Source organism: Ptychodera flava, chromosome 19 (assembly GCF_041260155.1).
Source record: "Ptychodera flava strain L36383 chromosome 19, AS_Pfla_20210202, whole genome shotgun sequence".
Classification (NCBI taxonomy): domain Eukaryota; kingdom Metazoa; phylum Hemichordata; class Enteropneusta; family Ptychoderidae; genus Ptychodera; species Ptychodera flava.
The window spans coordinates 23,176,049-23,200,247 of record NC_091946.1 but is presented as its reverse complement, the minus strand read 5'-3'; the positions used below and the strand labels follow the sequence as shown (position 1 = coordinate 23,200,247).

The following is a 24,199-nucleotide window of genomic DNA, read 5'->3' as shown; positions in this document are numbered from 1 at the left end:
TCATCTCTATTTTCCAGCGTTTGCTCCAACTTGTCAACGGATGACATCAGGCTTGAACAAAGTTTAGTTTTAACAAATACTGTATAATTGACAGGCTGCTCAAAATCATCATTACAAGTTCATCAACCAAAGTTAAAAAAATCAATTTCTGTCATATACCAACATGTGCCATACAAACACTCACAAAGTGACAGGCAATACTGCCAGTCAATCTTCATATACACACATAACAAGAGCATCAAAAAAATAATGGCAAAGTGTACATCCCACACAAATGAGCATGTAAACACAGACATCGATTAGGCAGGATAACTACAAGTATACATACATACATACATACATATACACACATACATACATACATACATACATACACATACACACACATACACACAAAGATGTACACATAAACTCGGAATCACACAAATACCCGGATAAAGCAGAAAATTCAAAGAAGAAAATTTCCATATCTATCCCATAGATGATAGGAAAGAAACATCAAAATGAGTCACAACAAATTTTGTCTCATTTTTGTGGAAGGAAAAGGAACAAATACATTTCATGAAGCACAGATAAAAACACAACGATTTGAACAGCATCATCAAAATCCATCACCTTGGCAACAACACAAGCGAAATCAGCCACGCCCATGAAAGCACAGTTGGTGTTCACAGGCAACATTTATGATAACATATAACCAAACCACTGTCAGTGTGTAACAGGCAACATGAACGACAGCTTACAACCAAACAACAGCCACTGACAATGGTGATCTCCCTGTGTGTCTATATTATCAGACAGTGATGGCATGGAGGGATGCTGTAATGTTTTCAGTTTTGAAAACTGGTTATGTCATTGTATGATCTTCAAATCATACTTCTATACACAGTGTCACAGTTCAGTACATCAACACCAACAGACTGACGCATCAGTCTTTCGCCAATCATGCTGTTTGATTTTCTCTTCATCAGCCATGGCATGCCATGACAGCAGATTACAGTACATTCTCTCCTGGTCTCATGCTAATTCCAAAGGACCATATACCATCCATTTCAATTAGTTTCCATGTATACCGTACATGCTATTTGTTTGTTTGTTTGCTTGTTAATGTCTCCACTGAAAGCTTAAAGTGTTACCCGCCATGCTCCGGACTACCTTGTCTGGTACCATGCTAACCACATGATAAGCAACGTAACTTTTTCATACAAGTTTGCTCCCTCGGCTGAAGATATCAACTAAGTTTTTAAATTCCCGGAAAAATTTTTTTATTCAAATTATGACACTTACATGTATACGGAGGATTGTTTTAAAATGGCGTTTTGGTTGGTTGACAAAATATCATGCTCAATTTCCTCACTAAATGCAAAGGTGCATTACCGAACATTGTGCCAACGAGCAAATGAAATGACCTGAGCTCAATATGTCAGTGGAGAAATTATTCATTGGTCTGAGTCATGAACCGTATATACTTGGCATTGAAATTGATCATCAAAGCAAGTCTATCAATACACTGATTTCTAAAAAAAATGACTAAAATTGTCCCCAGGTACATTTTGAAAGAAAAGACGATTTTAACATATTTAAATTTACCACATAGGTGTCTACGTGATTCATTTAAATATGATACAAAAACCAAAACTTCATACATCTGTTTGACGACAGTGTAATTTTTACTTGCTCCATCAATAAGATCATGATATAATGATAACTTGATGATAGTTTTTCACATTTCACCCCTCGACCCCTGTTTCTTTGTATATAGGTCCACCCAACCCAGTCAAAACAATGAGGATATACCAATACCTGATTGTTAGAGGGTTTATATTCAGCTTGCTTTACAGTGCAGACTTAAATGATGAATAGAACAGCAGATATTTCATACATAAATGATTAATTGTTAAGTACTGTAAATTTTTTTTTTGCAAAAATGATATTAATGAGAGAAATATTAGAGTCGAGAGCGATTACCATACAAACAGAGAACTGTTAGTTTGCTGAAAAACAAACAAACAAACACAAAAGACAAAACTGAGACAAATATTACAAAACCAAACACTAAGAAACGCAGTAAAGCTTGTCAATATTAGCTGGTCAGTGCGCATACACACACAGCGTTTCAATTCCCAGAATTGCCGTAGCGACAGCATGCATAGCAAGATCGAAGCAGTCCACTCCATCTATATCACAAAAGCATTATAACAAAAAAAGAACATCAAAACAATTAGCCGACAGTCAGATAAAGAAATAGAAACTTTATTTTTAAAAGAAATATCTTGTTTTTTAAAACAGCCATCGTACCTAGGCGGAGTGGACGGCGACATCAGACCTTTTGTGAACTGGGCGGACAGCGTAGCAGGCTTTAAAACAATGGAATGCCGGGAAGGTAGCACAAACTGCCCTTCCTGCAAATCTGGAGGGAGCTTTTCTTTTGTTGGCGATGTAGCGTGTCGCAACGCCAGCTGCGGCATAGACGGCGACAAAGTCGTTGCTATGTTAGTGTTTGGATGTGTTGGGCTGGTCTTTGCTGTGAACCAGGCAGCTCTGCATGACAAAAGTCAGAGTTAATAGAATGAAACCTTTTTTTTTTACTCTGCTTATGAAAACATAATGATACATTATGAAATTCTTAGAGTTTACTTTAAATAAAATGGAAATAATATTTTATCGATGAAGGAAAGAAATGAAATGACGCTGACTGTTTCTTGTGGAAGTGCATTGTCAGGAAATTTGTGATGGAAAAAGGAATGATTTGGTTGTTGTTGGAACACTCCCTAGAGCATAGAGTTATAAAATTCATAGCAAGTGTTATCAAAATTTGCATGAGCAGATGACGTTGACGATGAGAATTTCTGAGAGACAGCACTGTGAATTTTACAAAATTGTGACCATTTTCTGAAAAGTTTTCAGGGGAAGGAAATTTGTCAGCAGAGTAAAAACAATTCATTAGAAAAACAGCACTGGATATTACAGTACTTTCTGTGATGTCTGCACACTTTGTGAGAAATTAGAATGTCTGTCAAACTTTTTCTATGTAGTCCCCCTGCCATAGGTCTGTGAGAATGTGAAATCATATTCCACGAAGTTAGCAATGCTTGCATGAGAAACACACATGACAGGTTCTTGTGATGGTTTTCTGAATAAGTGATTTGGTACATTTTTGTTTACGAGCAGACAGCAAAAGACAATTTTCTGGAAGATCTATATTTTGATTTGTTTATTATTTCCCTAGAATTCATTTGAGATCTGTTCAGTTTTCAGACATGTATTGATCTAATGTGATTCCTATTTTTTGCTGGTAAACTCTTGCAAATGGATTTCTGAATGAAATATAAGCAAACTAAATTTGAGTAAAAAATGTGAAACGAAGAAATCTGTTGAAAAGCAACACAAATTTCATGACCATACAGTTCCAAAGAGATCGTCCATTTGTAAAACAAGAGAAATATTCTTGAAGATTTAACACTATGGTAGGAAAGCTAAACTAAAGTGAATATAATCTACAAACACTGGATGCTGTCTTGAGTCATCAAGAAATTAATATGAATGAAAAAATACCGAATATGATAAAATTAATGAGGGTGACTTCACAGGAAGGAAATAGCAGCTGATGAAAAGTAAAATCATAAACAAGTAACTGATTTACGACATGGTTGATTCAGATATTATGAAAAATGTTGGCTTTATTGGCTTTCAATGCTGATGGAGGAGACTGTTTATAAATTTGAAATTTGAAAATCAAATTTGTGATGGATTTATTCTACAGGTTGAGTGAAATAGTTTATGAGGAGCTGAAAGATGCAAAATTATTGCGATTAAAGGGCCAGTAATGCTAACTTTTGATTATTTTTTCACAATTTTTGTTTTTTTCATGTCAACCATAATTACCTGTTCTACTCCCCAAAGCATGTTGATATACAGGGTATTCAACTTGACAACTCCGCCTGTACGTGTGTACACTGTGTTGTTACTATTGACAAGTGAATTCTGGTCCGGACTACAATTCAATGTCAACAATAATGGTGCATTTTACACCTACAGACGACATATTGATAAGCTAAATACAAGTTGTTTCAACATCCTTTTGGAAGTAGAATAAGAACTTGCAATAGATTTAAGTCAAAATAATAAAACAATTGTCAAGAGTCAGCATACTGGCCCTTTAATATAACATTGTGTTTATGTTTATGTTTATGGGAATTCAAAGGGTTGACCTGTATATAGGTCATGCTCATGGGTTTGGAATATGAATGAGAGGTTTATCATGGCCACAGTAGGTTTCAAACTGCGATTTGTGGGATAGATAAGCCATGCTGAAAAGGGCTTTCTTGGGATGAATTATGTGGGGTTGCTGCAGTTGGCAATGGGTTGCACTGTTTGGTTGATAGGGTATGCACTGTTGGGTTTGGATGGGTTGGGTTAAGTTTGCTGAGATATGACTAGGTTGACTTGACATGATTTGGATAAGCTTTGTTACATTTGGCTGGGTTACGCTGCTTTTGGTTGGGTAGGGTATGCACTGTTGGGTTGTGTGGGGTTTACTTTAGCTGAAAGTAGGACTAGGTTGACTTGGTTTGGATAAGCTATGTTGCTTTTTGGCTGGGTTATGCTGCTTTTGGTTGGATAGGGTATGCACTGTTGGGTTGGGTTGGGTTGGGTTTACTTGCAATGGGTTATCTGAGGTAGGACTTGGTTTGGATAAGCTGTGTTACATTAGGCTGGGTCGCAATGCTTTTGGTTGGTTGGGTTCTGTATTACTGGCTTTGGTTGGGTTTACATATTGCAGTGTGTACGGGTTGACTGTCTGGGCTAGACTTAGCCAGGATGCAATTGACTGGGTTGAACTTCTTTGCTTAAAAAGGTAACACACTGTCAGCTTAGATTGGGTTTACTTGGGGTATGTGGGGTTGCACGGGTTTGGCTGCCTTGACATGGCTTGGCCAAGTTGCATATGGCAGGGGTGGATGGGTTTTACAGTAACTGCGAATGCTTCGGAGGAAAGTGGGGCTGGTTGGCAAAGAGAGTTTAAAATGTACCACTAGCTGTATGGGACATTTTGTGGTACTGGACAATGCTGTATTGAATCACTATAAATATCTTGTTGATTTTTATACTAATGAAAAATCAAAGCGAAGTTAAAACATTCAGTTAACACAAAATATAAACCTAAGCATAGTGGTAGAATTACAAATTGAATTTTAACTAAACGATGTTAGTAATTTTTAGTACTGTGATATTGCTAGAGGAATCAGTCTGTAAAAACATATACAGTGATATTATATAAGATTTGTGATGTGTGTTGGTAATAATCGAGATAGCCCATGCAGATCTGCTTCAAAACTTTTATTTTGTGACTACCAACCAAATTAAAACACATACTAGACACCGAACACAATTTAGCATGCAGATTACGTGAATTCCTGTCCAACGGGATTTCTTCTATCTGTGCAATTTGCTTTTTCAAGCCAGCTTGCTCATTCCAGCCAGAAATTGAATACCAAGGTTTTAGTAGGTTAAGCCACAGTAGTCTTGGCCACTGGGGCAGTACTTGGGTATGGTGCTGGCGCTGAACACACTTGCATGCGTTTCTGAAGGTTTTCACAACAGTGCACTTCACATTTATATTTTCCATGCATTTGGTGACGACCACACAAAACACCACCAATACGACTCAAACACATAACACAATAAACGTACCCACCACTATATCAAATACTTGAACAAAGTCAGCACAAAATCACCAAGACTGAAATGTCGACATACCTGCTCTGTAGCGACCTACGATATCTGACCTTCATGTCCTGCTGTTCGAACACTCCACGTTTCTTGTCGTCTTTGGCTGCCTGTTGACTGAGGTATTTGAATATGTGACCCCTGCCTCGCCGACACACCTGCAAACATTGGCAAAAAACATTAAATCTCAAAAGACACATGCATGAAGTTGAATGAAATTATGTAATACCATTCATGGCAAGTTTCCAGGTTCACAGCAAAGTTTAACCTGTTCACCCCCAATTCCCTGTTAACAGGTCCACACTCACCATTGCTAACAATGGGTTTGGGCCAAACCATGGTGGTGAAAAGGTTAAGGTGGAATGCACCTTGTGGAAAGATATTACTCTGAAACTTTCATAATATTTCCCTGATTTATCACATGTGAGGGCTTGTTTTGAAGCTCATGGACAAACTAAAGTTCGCACCGGCTTTTTTTTTGTGAAACTCATATAGTTATTAAATTTTTCCCCATAGACTTCATACATGGATGGCAATCATTTAGAATTTCAAATATCTGTAACATTTAGGTAATTGATTTCTCTGATACCAAAATTTGCACGGTGACCCCTGATTTTTTTTATTCTTGATTTCAGAGAGAGAATCATTTAGAGTTATCATGCAGAAAGTTTGAGTAAAAGTTGAAGTCTTTCATTCTTGAGGTCCAAACAACCGTTTACACAACCATAGACCCTAGGGTCTATGACACAACTGTTCAACGATTTAGAAACTGGCATGCATATTGATTTGTTAAGCTTTTCAAAAAAATACATTTCAAATCCATAATTCATGCAAAGTCAACAACAAATGCTGTACAGAACTTCAATAAAACTCAAAATGATTATTTTGCAAGCAGGAAATTCTGTCACGAAAAAAGAAGATTCTCCCAGAAACATATCTTTTAAACCACAATTTTTTATTTTGCAGCAGGGCATATGCTAAGTCTAAACAAAAGTCTCACTTCCGCATTTAGCAGATTTTGACTTGGGAGGAGGCTGAATTTTGGGGGTGAAAGGTCAAGAAAGCAGACTCACCTGTGGAGGCGGCGTGACAAGAGGGTTGTTGTCTAAAATCATCGCTTCTAGCGATGTTATCTGTCTGTACGAGGGAGGTATTACTGTGATTTTATTGCAAGAGACATCTAGCCGAACTAACCGTATTTTGTAAAGTTCTGTGAAAGAAAAGTGACCACAATTTACGAGTAAGTTTATGGATTTGCTGCAGTAATCTATGAACTATTGAAGCTATGATGTATCACATATCTGCATGGGTCTTGACACGTGATCTGCACTGACCTGAAAAAATCTGTTTTTAGGCCTCATACAGGCATCTAATACTCAAAGTGTCGACAACAGCACTCACGACTGCAAAGTGTATTGTTTCAGTATGCATGTTCAGAGACAACCTAGAATATTCATACAACTTGGCTCTTACGCCATATATATACACATGAAATAAAAATGCGACATAAGTAACCTATCTGAATGTCTAATTTGTCAGATTCAGTGGCAGACTGAACACTCTGCCCTCACCAAACTACACTGCAATTTAACACTATCTTAGGAGGTCTGTTTGTATTCATTCACTATGAAAGACACCCTCAGGTACCGATAGAAGCGTTCTTCAGGCTTTTAAATTCAGTCTGTCTTGAAAAAGAATAAATCAAATCTTGGGACTCACCTTCAGGTAAAGTAACTAGGTGATTTTTGCGTACATTTAAACATCTAAGTTTTTTCAGGTCTGATACTTGATTGGGCAATGCATTGATTTCATTACAACTTACATCCTGAAAAAAAACCCAGCAAAATTCATAAACAATAAGTTGACGTTGCTATATGTAAACTAGAACTAAACAATATACAAATGATAAATGGTGTATGATATCAAAACTGCAGCTACAATGTTATCTGTGAAATGTACTGTGAGTACTCTCAGTACATGAAGGAGAAGCAAAATACCTCACTGAAACTACACGTAGGGAACACTTTCAATGTGTTGATTGTCAAATAAGTGTACAACACGAGTGTAAAATGGAAAATTGTGAAAATAATGGCTTACCAAATCCATTAATTCTTCTAATTTTCCTATTTCTTCTGGTAGTGAAACTAATTTGTTATTGCTTACTACGAGGACTTGCAGCTGTTGCAGCAGGCATATGTAAATTGGTAAGTTTGTTAATTGATTCCGACTGTAAAGAAAAAGGGAAAGTGTAATTTTATTGTCGAAAATATGCAACATATTTTCTATATATGCATTTTGAAAAGTGCAAATTCTATGAAAACATTTTACTTTTACTTTTAAATATGTCAAGCTTGCAACCATCAATGTTATCATGGCATAGGATGTCAACGATGTCGATATAGAAACACACTGGTAACAACAGCGCCCCCTATAGTCGAATCATGAATGTTGATAGCACGAATTGATTCCCTCTTTTGGTGCAACGAGTGCACGCAATGCTTCTAAATTAGTGAATTTATTTATGCAAGTATGCCGATGAGCGTTGTTGTAGTTTGTGACTCAAACAATAATTACTCATTATCAATGGAGAGTATTTTTGGCGGCGTGAGCATTTAACTGTTATTGTTTTCATAGGGAACAATCATAGCCTATGCGATTAATTGCATTTGAAATAAAACATTTTCATCTAATATATCTGTTATCAGATCAAAAGACATAATATGATTGATAATATTTCATGATAAATTCCAATTCTATTGTAAATTATCAAAAATAAAAATGCCCACATACTCACCTTAGATTTAGATAAACTAATGTTTTCAATTTTGATATATCTTCAGGTAGACTTTTAATTACATTGCTATAACAGTTAATTTTTTCTAACCAGATGCACTCGCACACTTCCCTCGGTACCTCGCTGAGTCTGTTTTTGGATAAATCTGGAAAGGTGATTGAAAGGAAAAGAATATAATGATGAGACAAAACAAACAGATAACTTCAATGAATTTTTTGATGAAAATTTCTCTATAAAGTCAGAGCAAAGGTCAGTGTAGTCGACATGTATGTAAAATAGCATCAAATTAAAGATACTTTCTATTCTAGTACATGTAGCCATGGTATTCTGTGTAATGTGGAAACAACGTTCCATCCTTTTATGCTTAGCTATTTTTAGACCTCTGGTTACTTTCGGTGGCAGCTCGCTTGAATACAAGGTTTCAATAAACTGGAGAACCCAGAGTTTATTAAAAGCTGGATCATCCTTGAGAGATGCACTGCTGATCAACTTGGATGCCATTTGTAGTCGCTTGAGTGAATCATTTGCTTTTTGCACAATGTTTCTTTCAGCGGTATGCAAATTTCACAGTCTCTGACAAAAGCCAGCAGTTCATTGACCTCCGTCACTTCACATAGACTCACAGCGACACAAAAGTTGTGTGAAAGTCACCCCAAGCTGATGCACCGCCAAGGTGACATATTGACATCACCAGTGCTTGCCGCCAGGCAACAGTCAAAGCTGTTGCTAGGGCAACAACTCTTTATCTGCAAAGTCTCTGATCCCTTCTAAAGGGATTAGACTTTGCAGAGGAAAGGTCAAAGGTGAAATGTGTCACCTATCTCTCAGCAGATTTTTTAATTCAGTGATCATCACTGCCTCAATTTATGCTTCAACAAAACTGACTCCAGCTCCATTAACAGTAACCTTTAAAATTATAAAAAATTCTTTCCTCTTCACAGTGATCTAACATATAACAGCAAGGGAGAAAAATTGGGTCACTGAGGTCACATCAGCTGACCTCTTAATGTAACATTCCTTTCATTATGCATCAATAATATTTAATCACCAATCATAGTACAGAATACCATTACAATATAAACCAACTGAAAGTATAGATTGGTATTGGTTATCATATGGTAAAGGGATTCTGTCCGAACTAACTTTCAAAAGGATTACTGGTGCAATACAAATACTTTCTCGTCTTATTCATCACATTTGACAGTGACCCAACTTATTTGCTTCCCTGAAGCAGTGTTTACATCCAATCTGATTGAAATCAGAGATGTGCTGAGTTGTTACCATCTAGATTCACTGTTTCAGCTTTCACATTTACGTTTGTAGAAACAACATAACAGGAAGAACAAACGACAAATGAAGATGAAGAAAATTAGCCAAGACCTACATCAGATTTTAATCAGATTGTGATTGTATCACACTCAGCTGTCTAAATTCCTGCTGCCATATTCCATATTTCTCTTATTATTATAATATTCTAGCTGGTTCATTTATTAATAAATAAATCAACAATTAACCCTGGAATTCCAGAGTTTTTCTAACCTTATACACTAAAGGATAACAGCACAAATTTCATTAAAAACTGGTGTGTGAATTAGTACTAGTGTTTCAGTTGAGGACAGTTAGACTGTCAGTGTTTCTACCCCTGCAAGCAGTTGGTTCCTTCCAATCCACTACTGAGCACTCTCACATACGATATCTTTGTTCTGGTCTGACCCACTTTTCTGAATCAAACGCTTTACTTACAATCAAATTATTGGCTAAGTTGATTACTGGTGAAAATCAGGTTGGAAAAAATAGTTGCGCCATAACCAAGTAAATAGGCCTGTTAGTCGTCTTTTGTGACCGGATTATTGGACGATAAATTGTGTTATTCTGCACTGGTGTGTCTGTCGCTTTACAGAATTATTACAGCATAGCATGTTGTGTTTAACAAGTACCATTCACCATCATTTATCACTGACCCTCTAGCGAAATTGTCCTGTTACTATGGTTACTGGACATGCAGAAAGCAACAGTCAACAACAACGTATGATATACAAGCAGAGTCAATATTTGTTTGTTGAACAGGTTGTACTGTCAGGGAGCAGAACTAAAAAGTTTTTAATCTGTTGAAAACCAGTTGAGGCAATACCATGATCTGCCTGCGTCAATACCAGTGAAACATTAACTATTTTTAGAACACCGGATAAAAAATTGTCATTTCACTGCTGTGTGACATCCTGATCAATTTTCAAATCTGTCAAGCTTTTACTGTGCTTTCGATTACAGTACAGCAGGCAGAGATCTTTCCCCTGTCAAGAATTTATCATAAAAATGTTCAATCTCAACAGAAGTGATGGGCACGGGGCCTTGGTAAAAATAAATCATAACAACCTTACGCTGACATTTCATTTCAGTTCAACAAGCTTAGCAAAGTGAGTTCAGGAGGATATCAGAGTTATGTATGCCAATAGTATGAAACACCAATGTTTAATTGAACACGTGTCACAATGTTAAAAACATGAAATTATTTACTTTTGGAGTTTCCATCCGAAATTCATGTGGATACAGCAGGTTTGTGTATGTCTGGTTTAGATTGTTAGAATTTATGTTTCAAAATCGAGCAAATTTCAAATTGCTGGGTGTTATTGGTGGGGTAAAAAATTGCGTATGAAGTTTATCATTTTGGTTTTAATGAAAACATGAACAATTTGGACATTAGGAACACAAATATGCCTAATAAACTAAGGTATGATTGACAAAGCTACAAAATATTTTTGTTTATACATTAAGTGTACTGCAACTTGCCATTTCTACAGTGCTATTCTACCTGTCGCTGTAGAATGTAGCATGCAGCACTGATAAGCTGAGAATGTTGTTGACATAGACAGACTCCTTGGTTTCAGTGAAAGTGTTACAAATTGTTCACGACCTTTGACCCAACATCTTACCGAAATGGCCCGGCCGAAATCCTATATTGAAATACGTTGCTTGAATTGAAAATAACACATTTTGCAAAGACTGATTCATCAGAAAAAATGATACCTAACATGACTAGATCAAACACTTCACATTTTGAGATGATCAAATCTGAAACACCAAATCTGACCTTCATACATCTATCCTTTCTTTTTACAATAAACATACATATTTCTCACTTGGTAAAGTCTCCATTTCTGTAACATTTATAGGCCAGATAAGGTCACTTGTAATTGGAGAGACTGTCTGGAGGGACACAATTAGACTTTCCTTAATTATTCGTCACTGACTAAATCTCCTTGGGGTTTGGCTATGTTCAGTTCTTCCATCAAACACAGTAATAGTCGGCTATTCATAATCATATGGTCAAAATCTGCTTAGAGGAAGATATGATGGAAATTTTTGATAAAAAAAGCAGATCAGTTCCTAATTTTGAAGTAAAAGGAGTCACTCTTGTTTGAGTAGGAAGTGGAGTTTCTAATCAAACAAAGGTGTTAACGTGGCTGTAGAGAGTTAAATTTACTATTACAAAAAACATTGCCAGTCAGAAAGGTTTGGTCAAAATGTGTCCATACTTCAACACTCAGCAAAACTAGAGTAAAAACTCTGGAGCACATTTCAGCAAACTATTAAGAAAGTTAGAATGTGTCTTGGAGATGGATATTCTGACTCAAATTTTTACAATACTATTTTGGTCTACCACTTGTGGGGGCTCATTTTGAAGCTCATAGAGTAAATAACATTTCAGCAGCTTAATCTTTGTTAAATTCGAAAAATTTAATTTTCCCAATATAGTTAACTCTGGGATGGCAGCCATTTTGAATTTCAAGAGTCAGTACATGTTAGCTAATTTTTTTCAGGGTCAAATTTTGCACAGTGACCCCTAATTTTTATTCTCTATTTCAACGGGAAATTGTAGTCTGAGCCCAAGTTAAAGTCTTTTGATTGCTTGATTTCGTGACCCATATTATTCTAATTTTTGCTGCTATTTGGCTGAAGATTGACTGGAAATTTTATACCAAGCTAGCTCTGATTTTGCTCCTCAAATTCAAAGGCATAGCAACAAGTAAAGCAACCCATAAACAAACATTCAGTCAACAGTCGACTTATTTGGGAAAATTGGACTACAGCTCAATACAGCATGATGTTCTCCACAGCATTTTATGCAAACAATTACATGTAATTGAGGTATATAAATGGTGAATTTTAATTCATCATGTGAGTGCATGAAAATGATGTAATCTTTCTATGCTTAGTATAGACAGGCAAAGTGAAAGTTGATCAATTCCTGTACATTTTTGACCACATCATAAACCATTTTTGAACACAACATAAAGTATTTCTGATGTAGAGAAGAATTATGATGTCACAGTAGCATTACAGATATATCTCAAAGTTTGTGAATATCAAATGCCCTTTCCAGAAAATGCATTCTTATCATTTGACTGGTAGGCAAGACATGTCGCAGAGATGAAACTATGATGTTTAAATACTATGGTTTGGCAGAATATAAACAGTTTCAAACTGACACACAGACACGTTGAATGAATATAGTGCAGGGAATCCACAGCTTGGAATTTGAAACTAGATGTTGACAAGATTTCATTGTCTGCCCCTTCCAATTTGTCTTTAATCCTCTTTCTCCCAAGTGGTATTTATTTCTATGGTTTGTCTACGGAGCCCGGTAGAAAGAGCATTAATTTCACATCACATGATAATTTATATCACTGTTGAATGTTGTTGCCATGCATAGCCATTTCACAAGGTCATTTTTTTTCACTTAAGAGCACAACATATCAATAAAGCGGTACCCATGTTTTTTTTTATACCAATGATGTCATCATGTCATAAATATCCTATTTATGCAAATGTAAAGGTCGGTGACCTCCTTTGTTGACTGAATTGTCCAGAATGATGTTGGCTCGAAAGAATACCTCCTCACTTGAAAAAAGGTCATCAACCTGTGTAGAATGATGGAATCTTTGGCCCTCTCCCCAACTACCTCTCCTGGCTATCGATTAAATTTCATCATTTTATGCATACTGCAGTAGGTCAACATATATATCTGTACAGGAAAACGGCGGCGTAGGCAGATTGTCAAAATAACCTCTGCGGTGTAAATATTCATAAGTGTGAACCAAAATAGGTTATTTCAACCAATGCATTCAAGAATCTTTGCATATAAGTTATTTCCTTTCATTTATTAACTTCACTGATCAGAGTGAATGCAACATATGAGAAAATTACACAAAACCAATTCTATCTCAATATTATTACTTACCAATGGCGAATTGTTGGTTATGAACAAATTACAATTTTACATGGTAAATAAGCATAAAATCACATAATGTACATGTGACAAGATTAAAATCGAAATCCCTTATTAAAATAATTTGTGCATCGGTGAAGTTTCCAAGTTTGGGCAGCGAACCATTTAAACTTCGGATTGCATTCAAGTATCTGCTATTTTGCAGCCATTGTATTACCGCTCATTCAATTAGACTCAAATGTGCAATTATCAAAAATTGTACCCACTGAGAAATACCTTCTCGGGGTAAATAATATTCCATAGTTTTTATTCCAATACTATTCCAATAACAAAACCATTTTTTTTTTACTTACAAAATACTGCAACTTACCACTTCCAATAAATTTTTTATACATTTATAATAAAATAGATTTTTTCCCCACAAAGTATACCCCAGTGAAAATTCATGTAATGACACCTAACGGTCACTGTTTGTATCGTCAGCGTTAGTAATTTCTGCAAGCGGCAAGAATACATCACGGACGATACAACAGCTGTAATATATTCTGGTGAATTTACAAATATATTACAGGCATAAACAGCATCAGATCTATTTTTAGTCCGCTATGAAGTCATCTAACGTGCATCACTCATGGTTATAATGGTTGTGTCCTTTTTTTTGATAGATGATGCAAGCAATATTTGCGAGCAATATTTGTACGGTGGCCCGCGCAACAGGAGACGTGCCCCAACAATCATCGGGCGGAGAAGTAGAGATAATTACACTCTCACGTCATCGCACAAACTACTTCCACCTGCAACCTATTTCCTCAACTGGCTGTTTCCGTCAAATATTTCCTTTCAATGCGAAGTAAAGTTAATGACACATTTTCTGATTTGCGTTTCAAGCTGCAGCTACAGAATACACCGGCCATTTGTGATTCACGATAAAAAAAGGGATTCATGGAAAATTCAATAAAGTGAACGAATGCATGGAAAATTCAATTCCGTGAACATTTGGCGATCAAATTTTGCCTTGGAGCAAAATGTAAATACAAAGAGAGAGATCAACTGTTGAAATGCCAGTAAATTTCACAAGGTATGACATTGTAATGGTACAATGCTTGTCAGTGACTGAAAAGGAGAACAAAATTCACAAGAGCTATATCTAGGGTCTAAAAATAGCCAAACTTTTACACAGTTTCCTTTTCCGAACAAATTTTTAACCAAATCTGAATAGATAATGGTAACATATGTAGAATATGATTGCTAAGTGCACAAAATTTGCCTGCACATATGTGGGTTCATTTGCATGTATGTAAACAATGCCTGCACCTGCATGCCCATTATTATAATTGCTACTCGTCATGGCAATTAGAGCCATCACAAAGGGTTTAATTAATAAACAGTGCTCAAAGCTTCAAATATAGCATGGTTATCAATGAACTCATGCAAATACCGTATCTGTCTGAATTGAAGTAATATTATCTATCATTCCTGTGAGATAAATATTTGGAATATACAGAACACCAAAATGTACACTGCCTGTGAAAACATAGATGTGTACATGTTCACATCTGTTTGGGGTGGGGGTGGGGAGAGGGGGCTAAATCATGGAGGAGGGTGAGTTGGGGGAAGGGAGGGGTGTCATTCCACACCATTACTGGGCCTGAGGTTCACCTCAACAAGAGTTCAAAGAGAAATGAATTCATCCTCAGAAATAACAGTACAGTAAAACTTCAACAACTACCAGCTGTCAAAGAAAATTACAAACATTTTGTAATATTCAGTTCCTCAGAAAGACTGTCAGCATTGCGCAGTTTGATTGGTACAGAACAAACAAATGATGATGCACCATGGCGACACCGTTATCCATGGCAACAAAGGTATTTATTTTTATCGAGATGTTCCTTTCCATGTAATCAGGTATTGACATAGTCCCTTGTCGGACTATTTTTGCCTTCGCCCATGGGCAATGGCCAAAAATGAACATAACATGCCTTTCAGATGAAAGCAACTGTTTTAGGATTAAAACTTTAACTGTATAAAGACAAACGGGGGTTTATCATCGCCCACTTTAGTTGACAGAAGCCTTTCTTGTTTGTGATTTCATGATTATATTTGTTTTTCATACATTTGCAGTTATTTTGTGTATTCAAAGTACAAATTAAAGTCAGACAGGAAAGACCCATTAGATTGCCAAGGGAAATCTTTCAATTTTGCAATCAGATTGGGACTGTAATCAAATTATACGATGAAAAACGTCAATTTTCCCAGACAGGGAATGCCATGTCTGGTTCTAATTGATGGAAAAATATGTTACAAAAACACTAACATTTCAATATATTTTTGATAATTCTGTTTGTAATATGAAAGTGTGCGTCTAAATAATTGAATTACATTAGCCACAGTAAAGTCTTTGACTTCCTCAAAGTCTTTCCACAGTCCACAAGAGGGCCCGTCATCTTTCTCTGTTTCTGTTTGGACAAATCCAGAATCAATACAGAGTTTTGGCTGATTTCTGACTTAACCTAAAATTCCAATAACCAGTATTTGTTTTGCTTGTACAAGTAAAACACTTTCATTTCAAACACACAGACAAATGAAGGATGCTTGTTGTTCCTCATGCACAGAAACTGTCCCAGAGGTTGAGGGGAGATGTTTCACTGACAATTATTCATTATATTCCACTAATTCAGCATTTGATTGTATTCTTTAATGAATCAATGCCAAACTGAAGCATTGAGCCAACAAAAAAAGGAAAAGCTATAAAATCGACTTTGATGTTACCAACACTATTGGCAATGCAGCAGAGATAATTTTGCGAAAAACACTTGAACTAAAATACCCTATTCTCTGATATTTCTGAGACATTTTTTAATATGGATGTACGTTTACAGACACTCAATATCTTACACTGATAGGAAGTCTAACATTTCATGAACCATGGCAACTGTAAAGGAGAACCACAGACATGACAGATACAAGAGACAAGATAAATACCCAGTAATGGTTAATATCCGTCCGCTGCTTTGGCTTTGAATGATATAAATTCTGCCAATTTTGCACAAATGATACAAAACACCAACTCAATTTCGTGGGATTTTGAATCTGGCTGCATCATATCAGCACATGTCAAATTAAAATTGTTTTCTGCGGGAGCAGATTTGCTCATACTGTAGATACCAGGACAGGCTGTGGAAAACTTTGACCCTTCATTCTGGTGTCTATAAGTATGTGTATGTGTCTGTATCTGTGTGTTGAGTTGGTGAGTGTGTGTACTAATATATTGATGGGTAGTTGGATGGGTGGCTCCACTCACACCATAATATTTAATCAATGGCTGTAGGTCACTACCCACCATATAATTTCCGCACTTTCCAAATTTAGATATTTGACATTTGACAGCATAGCATGCTGGGATAGGAAACACATGGCCTTGCCTGATTACGCCATTTCAAAGAGCCAGTTACCCAGAATTGATTGAAAATTTTCCATAAAAATAGAGCGACTATTCCATCCTGTAACTTGAACTTCACTTTCACAATCAAACAGAACGTGTCTCAGTTTCAATAGCATGGAAAGCGCCACCTGGTGAGGGCAACATGCTAATGGACATTGTCAATGTGTACCACCTGGCGAGCAACTGTGGAAACCGTACTCGTCTGGCTGGCAAACTGTTCGACTTCACGCGGCGAGGTGAAGTGGAGTTCTTTCAAGTGGACAATGCTCAAATGAAAACCCGGCCCCAAGAGCGTTACTCCAGACTCTGATACTGAGAAATTTCAATGCCTTTGACTGTGAAGCAGCCAACTTTCAAAGTTCATATTACACTTCAGGATGTTCATTATCTTGTTTCATCCTAGACTGTCGAGAAATCCAATTTTACACATAGACTGGGTGGTCTGTATAACATGAAAAAACACTGTGATATTTGCATTATATGATGATTTTTTCCTACTTTATTCACATTTTGAAAAGGGCCAGAAATTCTAATTTTTGATTATTTTTATCACTATTTTTGCTTTGTATGTCAATTGCAAGTTCTTGTTCTACTTCCCAAAGCATATTGAAACACCTACTGTTTAGCTTGTCAACACAGTGTCTTTTCGTGTAAAATGTACTGTTGTTGTTTTCAATTGAATTCTAGTCCGGACCAGAATTCACTTGTAAACAATATGAATGCAGTCTACATATGACAGGCTAGGCTGAGTTGACAAACTGAATACCGTGTATCCAAATCTGATTTGGGAAGAGTAGAATACGAAACTGTGGTTGACATTACAACTGAAAATAGTGAAAAAATCATCAACAGTTACAACTACCATCCCTTCAATTCCTTGAAATGAGCCACAAAACACTAAACTTAGACCTATATACTGCAGCTAGGGCATTTTGAGGCTACCACTAGATACACGTTGCCCGATTACTGGGCAAGGGGCACGTTGCATGATGGAGAATAACAAAGTGTATTGCACAAAGAAACCATAATACATACAGAGGAAATGAAATTTAAATCAAACTCCTCTACATCTGTCGTCGTCTCTCAAGCTAGAAATGAAGGTGAAAATGGATTCATTACATCCTTTCACAGCTTGTAAACTGACCCAATAATACCATTAAAATTGCTGAAGACTGGGACCATAACTATTAAATTGAAAGGGGTAGAAGTAGGATGTGCATTATGATTACGATTATTTCCAATGTTAATAGCAGTGTTGCAACCAGGAATTTTAAGTCAGAGGACACTGTGTCCCACTACTGTTTATTTTGGGGGACATTTTGCACATTTTGGGGACAACATGCGTCAGTTATCAATCAAATTTTGTATTATTTTGTAGCAAATTAGTTTCATGAAACAAATTTCAAGCTACTTGGACCGTATCACTATGCTTGAATTTCACGCGATTGTAGCAGTCTACCATATGTCCGTATATGTCGCCAATCAGAACTCAGAGGGACTACGGTAAATTACTTTTAACCATGGCTAGCTCAGAAAGTACGTATTTAAAGTGCAAGCCTGAAAATAATTATGCAAAACAAAGGTCATTGTTTTCTAACATATATTACTTGTACACTACATCCAACACAGACGACACACAAGTGCGCCCGAGGTGACCCGCAGCAAGCAAGAATGCGGGACAACGGGTCCCGTTTTGGGGACATTGTCGCAAGGGCGCGTCCTGGCAGCAACACTGTAATAGGAATAACAAATCTGATAAGTTGTAAAAGGTATTTGTTGTAACATTCCACTCAGGGATTAGAAAATGAGTTTGAATCCAATCCATATTTTGAAAGCTGATATGCTTCTAAACTATATCTCCTATATCAGAAAAATATGAATCAGAATCAGAAAACTGCTTCCATTTGGGTTTTATTCTTTTTATCCCACAAATAAGGCATAAATAGCAAATGTGTTGCGTGAATCAGAAGCTATCATGATGATGTTATTCTCCTCACCATTAATCCTAAAATTGAGCAATCTTACCAACATTATTTTCTTGTAAAGTGTCTGATTGTAAGTGACAGCAACACTGATCAAAGAAGTGCTACAAAATGGACAACAGCTGCCATACGTCAGTCGCACATTTTTTTTTTCTGTAATTATCACCAGCAACCTAGGGAGTCGTGAGGAATATTTTGTGTATGGGTAGACAGAATATACACAGCTAGAAGCCTCCTAGGAAAATGTTCTTAGGTTATATCCAAAGATTTGTGGCCACTAATCTCCAATCCTGCCCAGACATCACACTCAGTACATGTAGCAGTATTCGGCTGATTGTACAGTTTGAATCAAAAGACAAATGGCCAACTGGTTCCCTCAGGCACAGAGTACCGTATATTCACTTTTTAAAAGGCATACCTAATTATGTGGCCTGCCCACAGGGCATTGGTCATAAGGCTTCACTGTTGATTGGATTGAAATAAGAACCAAACATTTTGTGTCTGACTCCACGGAAATCAATCTAACCTGCCTTGAAGCTTGTAGCATCTTGACAGTTCAAATGTGACGCCCGTCAAGATTCTATTTTGGGAAACATTTAATGAAAGGGGTGAATTTGTCATCTTTAATATACCAGAAGGAATTGGGTCTGCTGGGTGTCAGCTAGCCAGACCTGCTTGTAGCTGCAGCAGACTGCTGGGGTAGTTCCACTGTTTAATCACATATTACACATTTACTGGTACGCTGATCAAATGTTCTCAATTGTTCAAGGTCCTTGTCGTTCACATTTCTTTCATATCTCTTGAGATTTCCTTTGGTTCTGTGTCATTTTCCAACAGCCTTTCAAATAGTTTCATCCCTTTTTGGTTAAGTACAGGTTCAAGCTATTCATATGTAGGAAAGACCCGGTTTCTCAAGGACTGGTAGTACAGTTTACACCATGCTTCTTGACATGTTTCTCACACCCCTGCTCATCTACCTGGCATCTGTCACCTTCTCTTGCAATGGTAGTTGTCTGATTCTCTTGTACATCAGTCACTTGTACCGACCCAAGTTGACAGTCCACTCAGCTATATTATGTTTATTTTACAGCCAAAAGAACAACGCTTGAAGAATAGCGCAATCAAATGTCAATGTTTTCATTTACAGCAACTCACTTCACATGAACAATGCCGAAAGTTACCCAAACACTGACAATTTTCTGCCGGATACCTTACTTCTTTCCCTGTGAAAGTAAAGATTGTGTCTATACATTTACCACTCTCTCAACCTTTATAACACTCATATTGCCAAGTTTGAATTTCACTATCAGGTCAAGTTGGTTAAAACTATTAATGAAGTACAACATGTCGAATATGGTGCATTTTATCACAACATTTCCTAAGGCCCTTGAAAACCTAAGATACTATAAGCAGGATTTTTATGAACCAAAGCTGCCATAACAAACCAAGCCAAGTGGATGTAGTTTTGGCTCAATTCTGCTTTCCACTGACTTGGTGGGTAGGGAAGTGATATACTGTCTGGCAAGAAAAGGGTTAATAACACCACTGATATTGTATTTATGGTACATGGACATTTTTATACCATCACTGGTATCACACAAAACATATACATGGCATACAAAACTTCTAAACGATAAAATTCACATCTGCTTTACATTCTTTCATCTTCATTCCACATAATCCATTTTTACTAGGATTAGTGTCTCGACTTTGTCAATTTCTCAATTCAATTTTAATTGAGACTTGTGAAACAATCATAATTTTATTGGCAGCCTGCTTATCCTAATTTGATTCACTGTTGAAAAAGAAATTCTGACTTATGAAGTGTTTCTAACTGAAGAAGTTGAGAACAATACATTTGCAGGCTGGTAGACTGTAAGAACCAATCATTTGTGGGCACATACAGGTCTTAACAACTCATACATAAAAGAAAACGAGGACCCAAACAAACAGAACCATCAGCCACCAGCCTTTAAAATGCCATTTACAATGTCTACTCGCTAAATTTTCAATTTTTTTCAGACCCGTGTTTACCTTCTCCGACCTTTTCACCCCAACATGTGTGTGTGTATGGAGGTATGATTCCAGCGTAACCCCGGAACACAATGGACTGAGACTGAAGTAAAAGCGATGAACGGGTTTATGTCTTAAAGGCCCCTACATGAACTGACTCCTATTAATGGATCTAGGTCGGCAGAAATGAGCAAACTTTATGCCAGCCTGTGGTCATCTCACGTAACCATGGTAATGAGTATTACCTCCAAAGGGGATTTTAGAGTCTTTTCCTCGACAACTACAGCAGCTGCAATGTGGGTTTATCCCTTCAAATGAATGCCGGTTGAACACATGATATCATTTGCAAAGTGGAAAGTTGAATGTAGCCTGATTGTGTTCAGTTATTTAATATATCTCATTTGTGGATGTGAACTGTAAGATGGTGAGATCTGGCTTCTTTGGTAAATGTGACCTTGATAATAATTTGGATGACGGACGAGTTCTGCACTCACCAAAGAGGGTGCTTGGCATTCCTTGTGATTACAACATTACATTTTTATAAAGCCACGAAAAAATCTCATTCCTTAGACTTGTGGTCCTCTACCGTGCAGTTGACTACAACTTTGTACAGTATCTTGTAACTATTCCACTCCCTATGTTTGGATACATTGACAGTTCACTGAACCTGAGGTCAAAACTTATGAAATTGCACAGAAAATATTGTTGTTGTTGTTGTTGTTCATTGATCATTAGTTGCACCCTAACTAGTGAAGCGCCATTGCCTACGCTTAATCTCCCATCATTATACTGTACAAGATGAAATATGAATTCATACCTATCTATGTAATAAAACATGACCAAGATTTTATGTCTCGAACAATTTACTGTACACATATTGGAATCACTTCTTCATTTTCCTACATTATCTTTTCCACACTTTTTTACATACTTTCGTAACCTTTAGAAGGAATGCCTAGTGTTTCAACTTAGCCCTCATTCCAAAACAGGATTTCCAATTCCAAACTCACTCTTCCCTGTGTACAGATTTCAATGGCTTCCAAGGGCCTTTTAACCTTCCAAGTCATTCACTTTTCTGATGTCATGAACTGTAATGTAAACCAGTAAGGAAATATGATCATGAGACAGAAAGGTCATTGAATTATCAAACCTAGGCACCTCGAAATTGCATCTCTGTAGTTTCAATACTTTCATCTCAATAAGATCAACATTAACCCTTGAGAGAAAAAAGTCAATTTTATCGCCTATGTCAAAATATATACCAATTTTTTTTCTAATTTTTGCTAAAATTTTGATAAAAATCTGAAGCCAATACAATGTGATGTTTATTTGGTCCAAAATTGTCAAAAAAATTACAGAAATATTCACAAATTTGGTAAAATGTTGTGCTATAATTTTGTTGGGAAAAACTGCAGCACTCAAAGGGTTAAACAGAGAAGCACACAGAAACGATACCTTGTCTAATACTTTGCCATTGGCAGTAATAATGAAAACTCCAATTTTCAGTTTAAAGATGTTCTACACATTTTTGTTGGTTGTTGCATCAGATTTAAGTATACCAAAATGAATATTACATAGCTGCAACAGATGGACAAGATTCAAATTGTAAACAAGTTGCGGGCAGCTGGTCAGAAGTTGTGACAATGAAAAGAGAAATTATCTGAAAGGCTACTGAATTTTGTAGTAACCCTTTTAAGCACATTAATTCAGGTTTATTGGTCTAACTTGGTCTTGGTCTCACTCTGGTATACCTAGCAATCTTTTCAAAGTATGAGATACAAAATGATATAACTGGCCTGATCACTGAAATACAAGAATAAATGGATATTAAAGGGTAGAATAACACTACGCCAACTGGCATATTGTGGTTCATATTATCATTGCAATTGTAACATGTACAGAAACATTGATATTCCATTATGATATAAACCTTATCCCTGTTCCCTATCATCTGAGTTCAGAAAACTGTACTGTACAGCTCATGAATGATATTATGTGGTACAAGTTGTATGGTATTATTCAAAATAATACATGCAGCCATGGCAACTAATTCAACAAACAGAAACTTTGCAAGTATGATACAGTACATTCCCTCCTGAACCTGAATCTGAATTTAGCCTAACTGACTTATACCGATAGATACTTTTCTTTTGCACTAATAATGCAGAATGTTATCATGACAAAGGTTAGGGTACATGGAAATTCCATCCCGTATGCAAGATTGGTTGAAGTATATCAAGTGACTTTAATAATACCCATCAGCATTTGGTTTTATCATTCCACAGAGTTTTATCACAGGCACATACCAGTACACTGAACCGTAATGGCTGGCGGGGTGGGCCAGAAAAGTGGACGGATGGCAGATTTCTGTACTCGCAAGTTGAGTTCCAGCAGTATTATTCACAGATCATAAGTTTGGGTTGTCTATGCTTTGATGTCTGGATCCAGAGACTATTGCAAAAATTGGGCTGCATTAGATACTTTCAGCAGGCCCTATTGCCACTTTAACCCTTTTCCTACCAAGTCAATATTTCACCACCAGGTCAAGATGGTTAAAATTAATGAAACACAACGTATTCCATATGATGTATTTTAACATAATACTGTACATTTGAAGGGTGTTGAAAACATAATACTGTAAAGTTGATTTTTTTTGGACAAAAGATGCTATAACATACCAAGCCAAATGGGTGAAAATACGTCATGTTTTGGCTCCATACCGCTTTTTACTGACTTGGCTGATGGGGAAGTGATACAGTTATTACTGTCTGGCAGGAAAAGGGTTAAAATGTAAAAATTTTCAGTGACCACGACAGCTAAATTTTATGAATTATAGTATTGTTGAATTTGGTACAGTTCTATCATTCTTCGGCCAGAAATGGAGAATACTGTGCTCAAACTTTGTGTAGGAGATCATTCTGCTTGTCTAAAGATTCCATTTCCAGACAATATTGAATTTTAATTAATACTGACAATTTAGTAATGTGATAGCTGTATTCTCTTTGTCTTAT

General features: G+C 36.6%; 1 protein-coding gene across 16 annotated transcripts in view; it reads right to left on the bottom strand.

The window, feature by feature from the left end:
* Nucleotides 1-24,199, bottom strand: part of LOC139118961 (DISP complex protein LRCH3-like) — a 78,616-nt gene that overhangs the window by 23,269 nt on the left and 31,148 nt on the right. For 8 of the 16 annotated variants that reach the window (XM_070682544.1, XM_070682545.1, XM_070682546.1 and 5 more), the window contains exons 2-7: nucleotides 8,525-8,669; nucleotides 7,828-7,957; nucleotides 7,450-7,555; nucleotides 6,804-6,940; nucleotides 5,761-5,888; nucleotides 2,299-2,541 (exon numbers count right to left, since the gene is read on the bottom strand). In XM_070682544.1, coding sequence (XP_070538645.1) covers nucleotides 2,299-2,541; nucleotides 5,761-5,888; nucleotides 6,804-6,940; nucleotides 7,450-7,555; nucleotides 7,828-7,957; nucleotides 8,525-8,669 — 889 coding nt within the window. The remainder of the gene's footprint in view (nucleotides 1-2,298; nucleotides 2,542-5,760; nucleotides 5,889-6,803; nucleotides 6,941-7,449; nucleotides 7,556-7,827; nucleotides 7,958-8,524; nucleotides 8,670-24,199) is intronic. The other 8 variants (XM_070682553.1, XM_070682556.1, XM_070682552.1 and 5 more) reach the window with 1 other exon arrangement.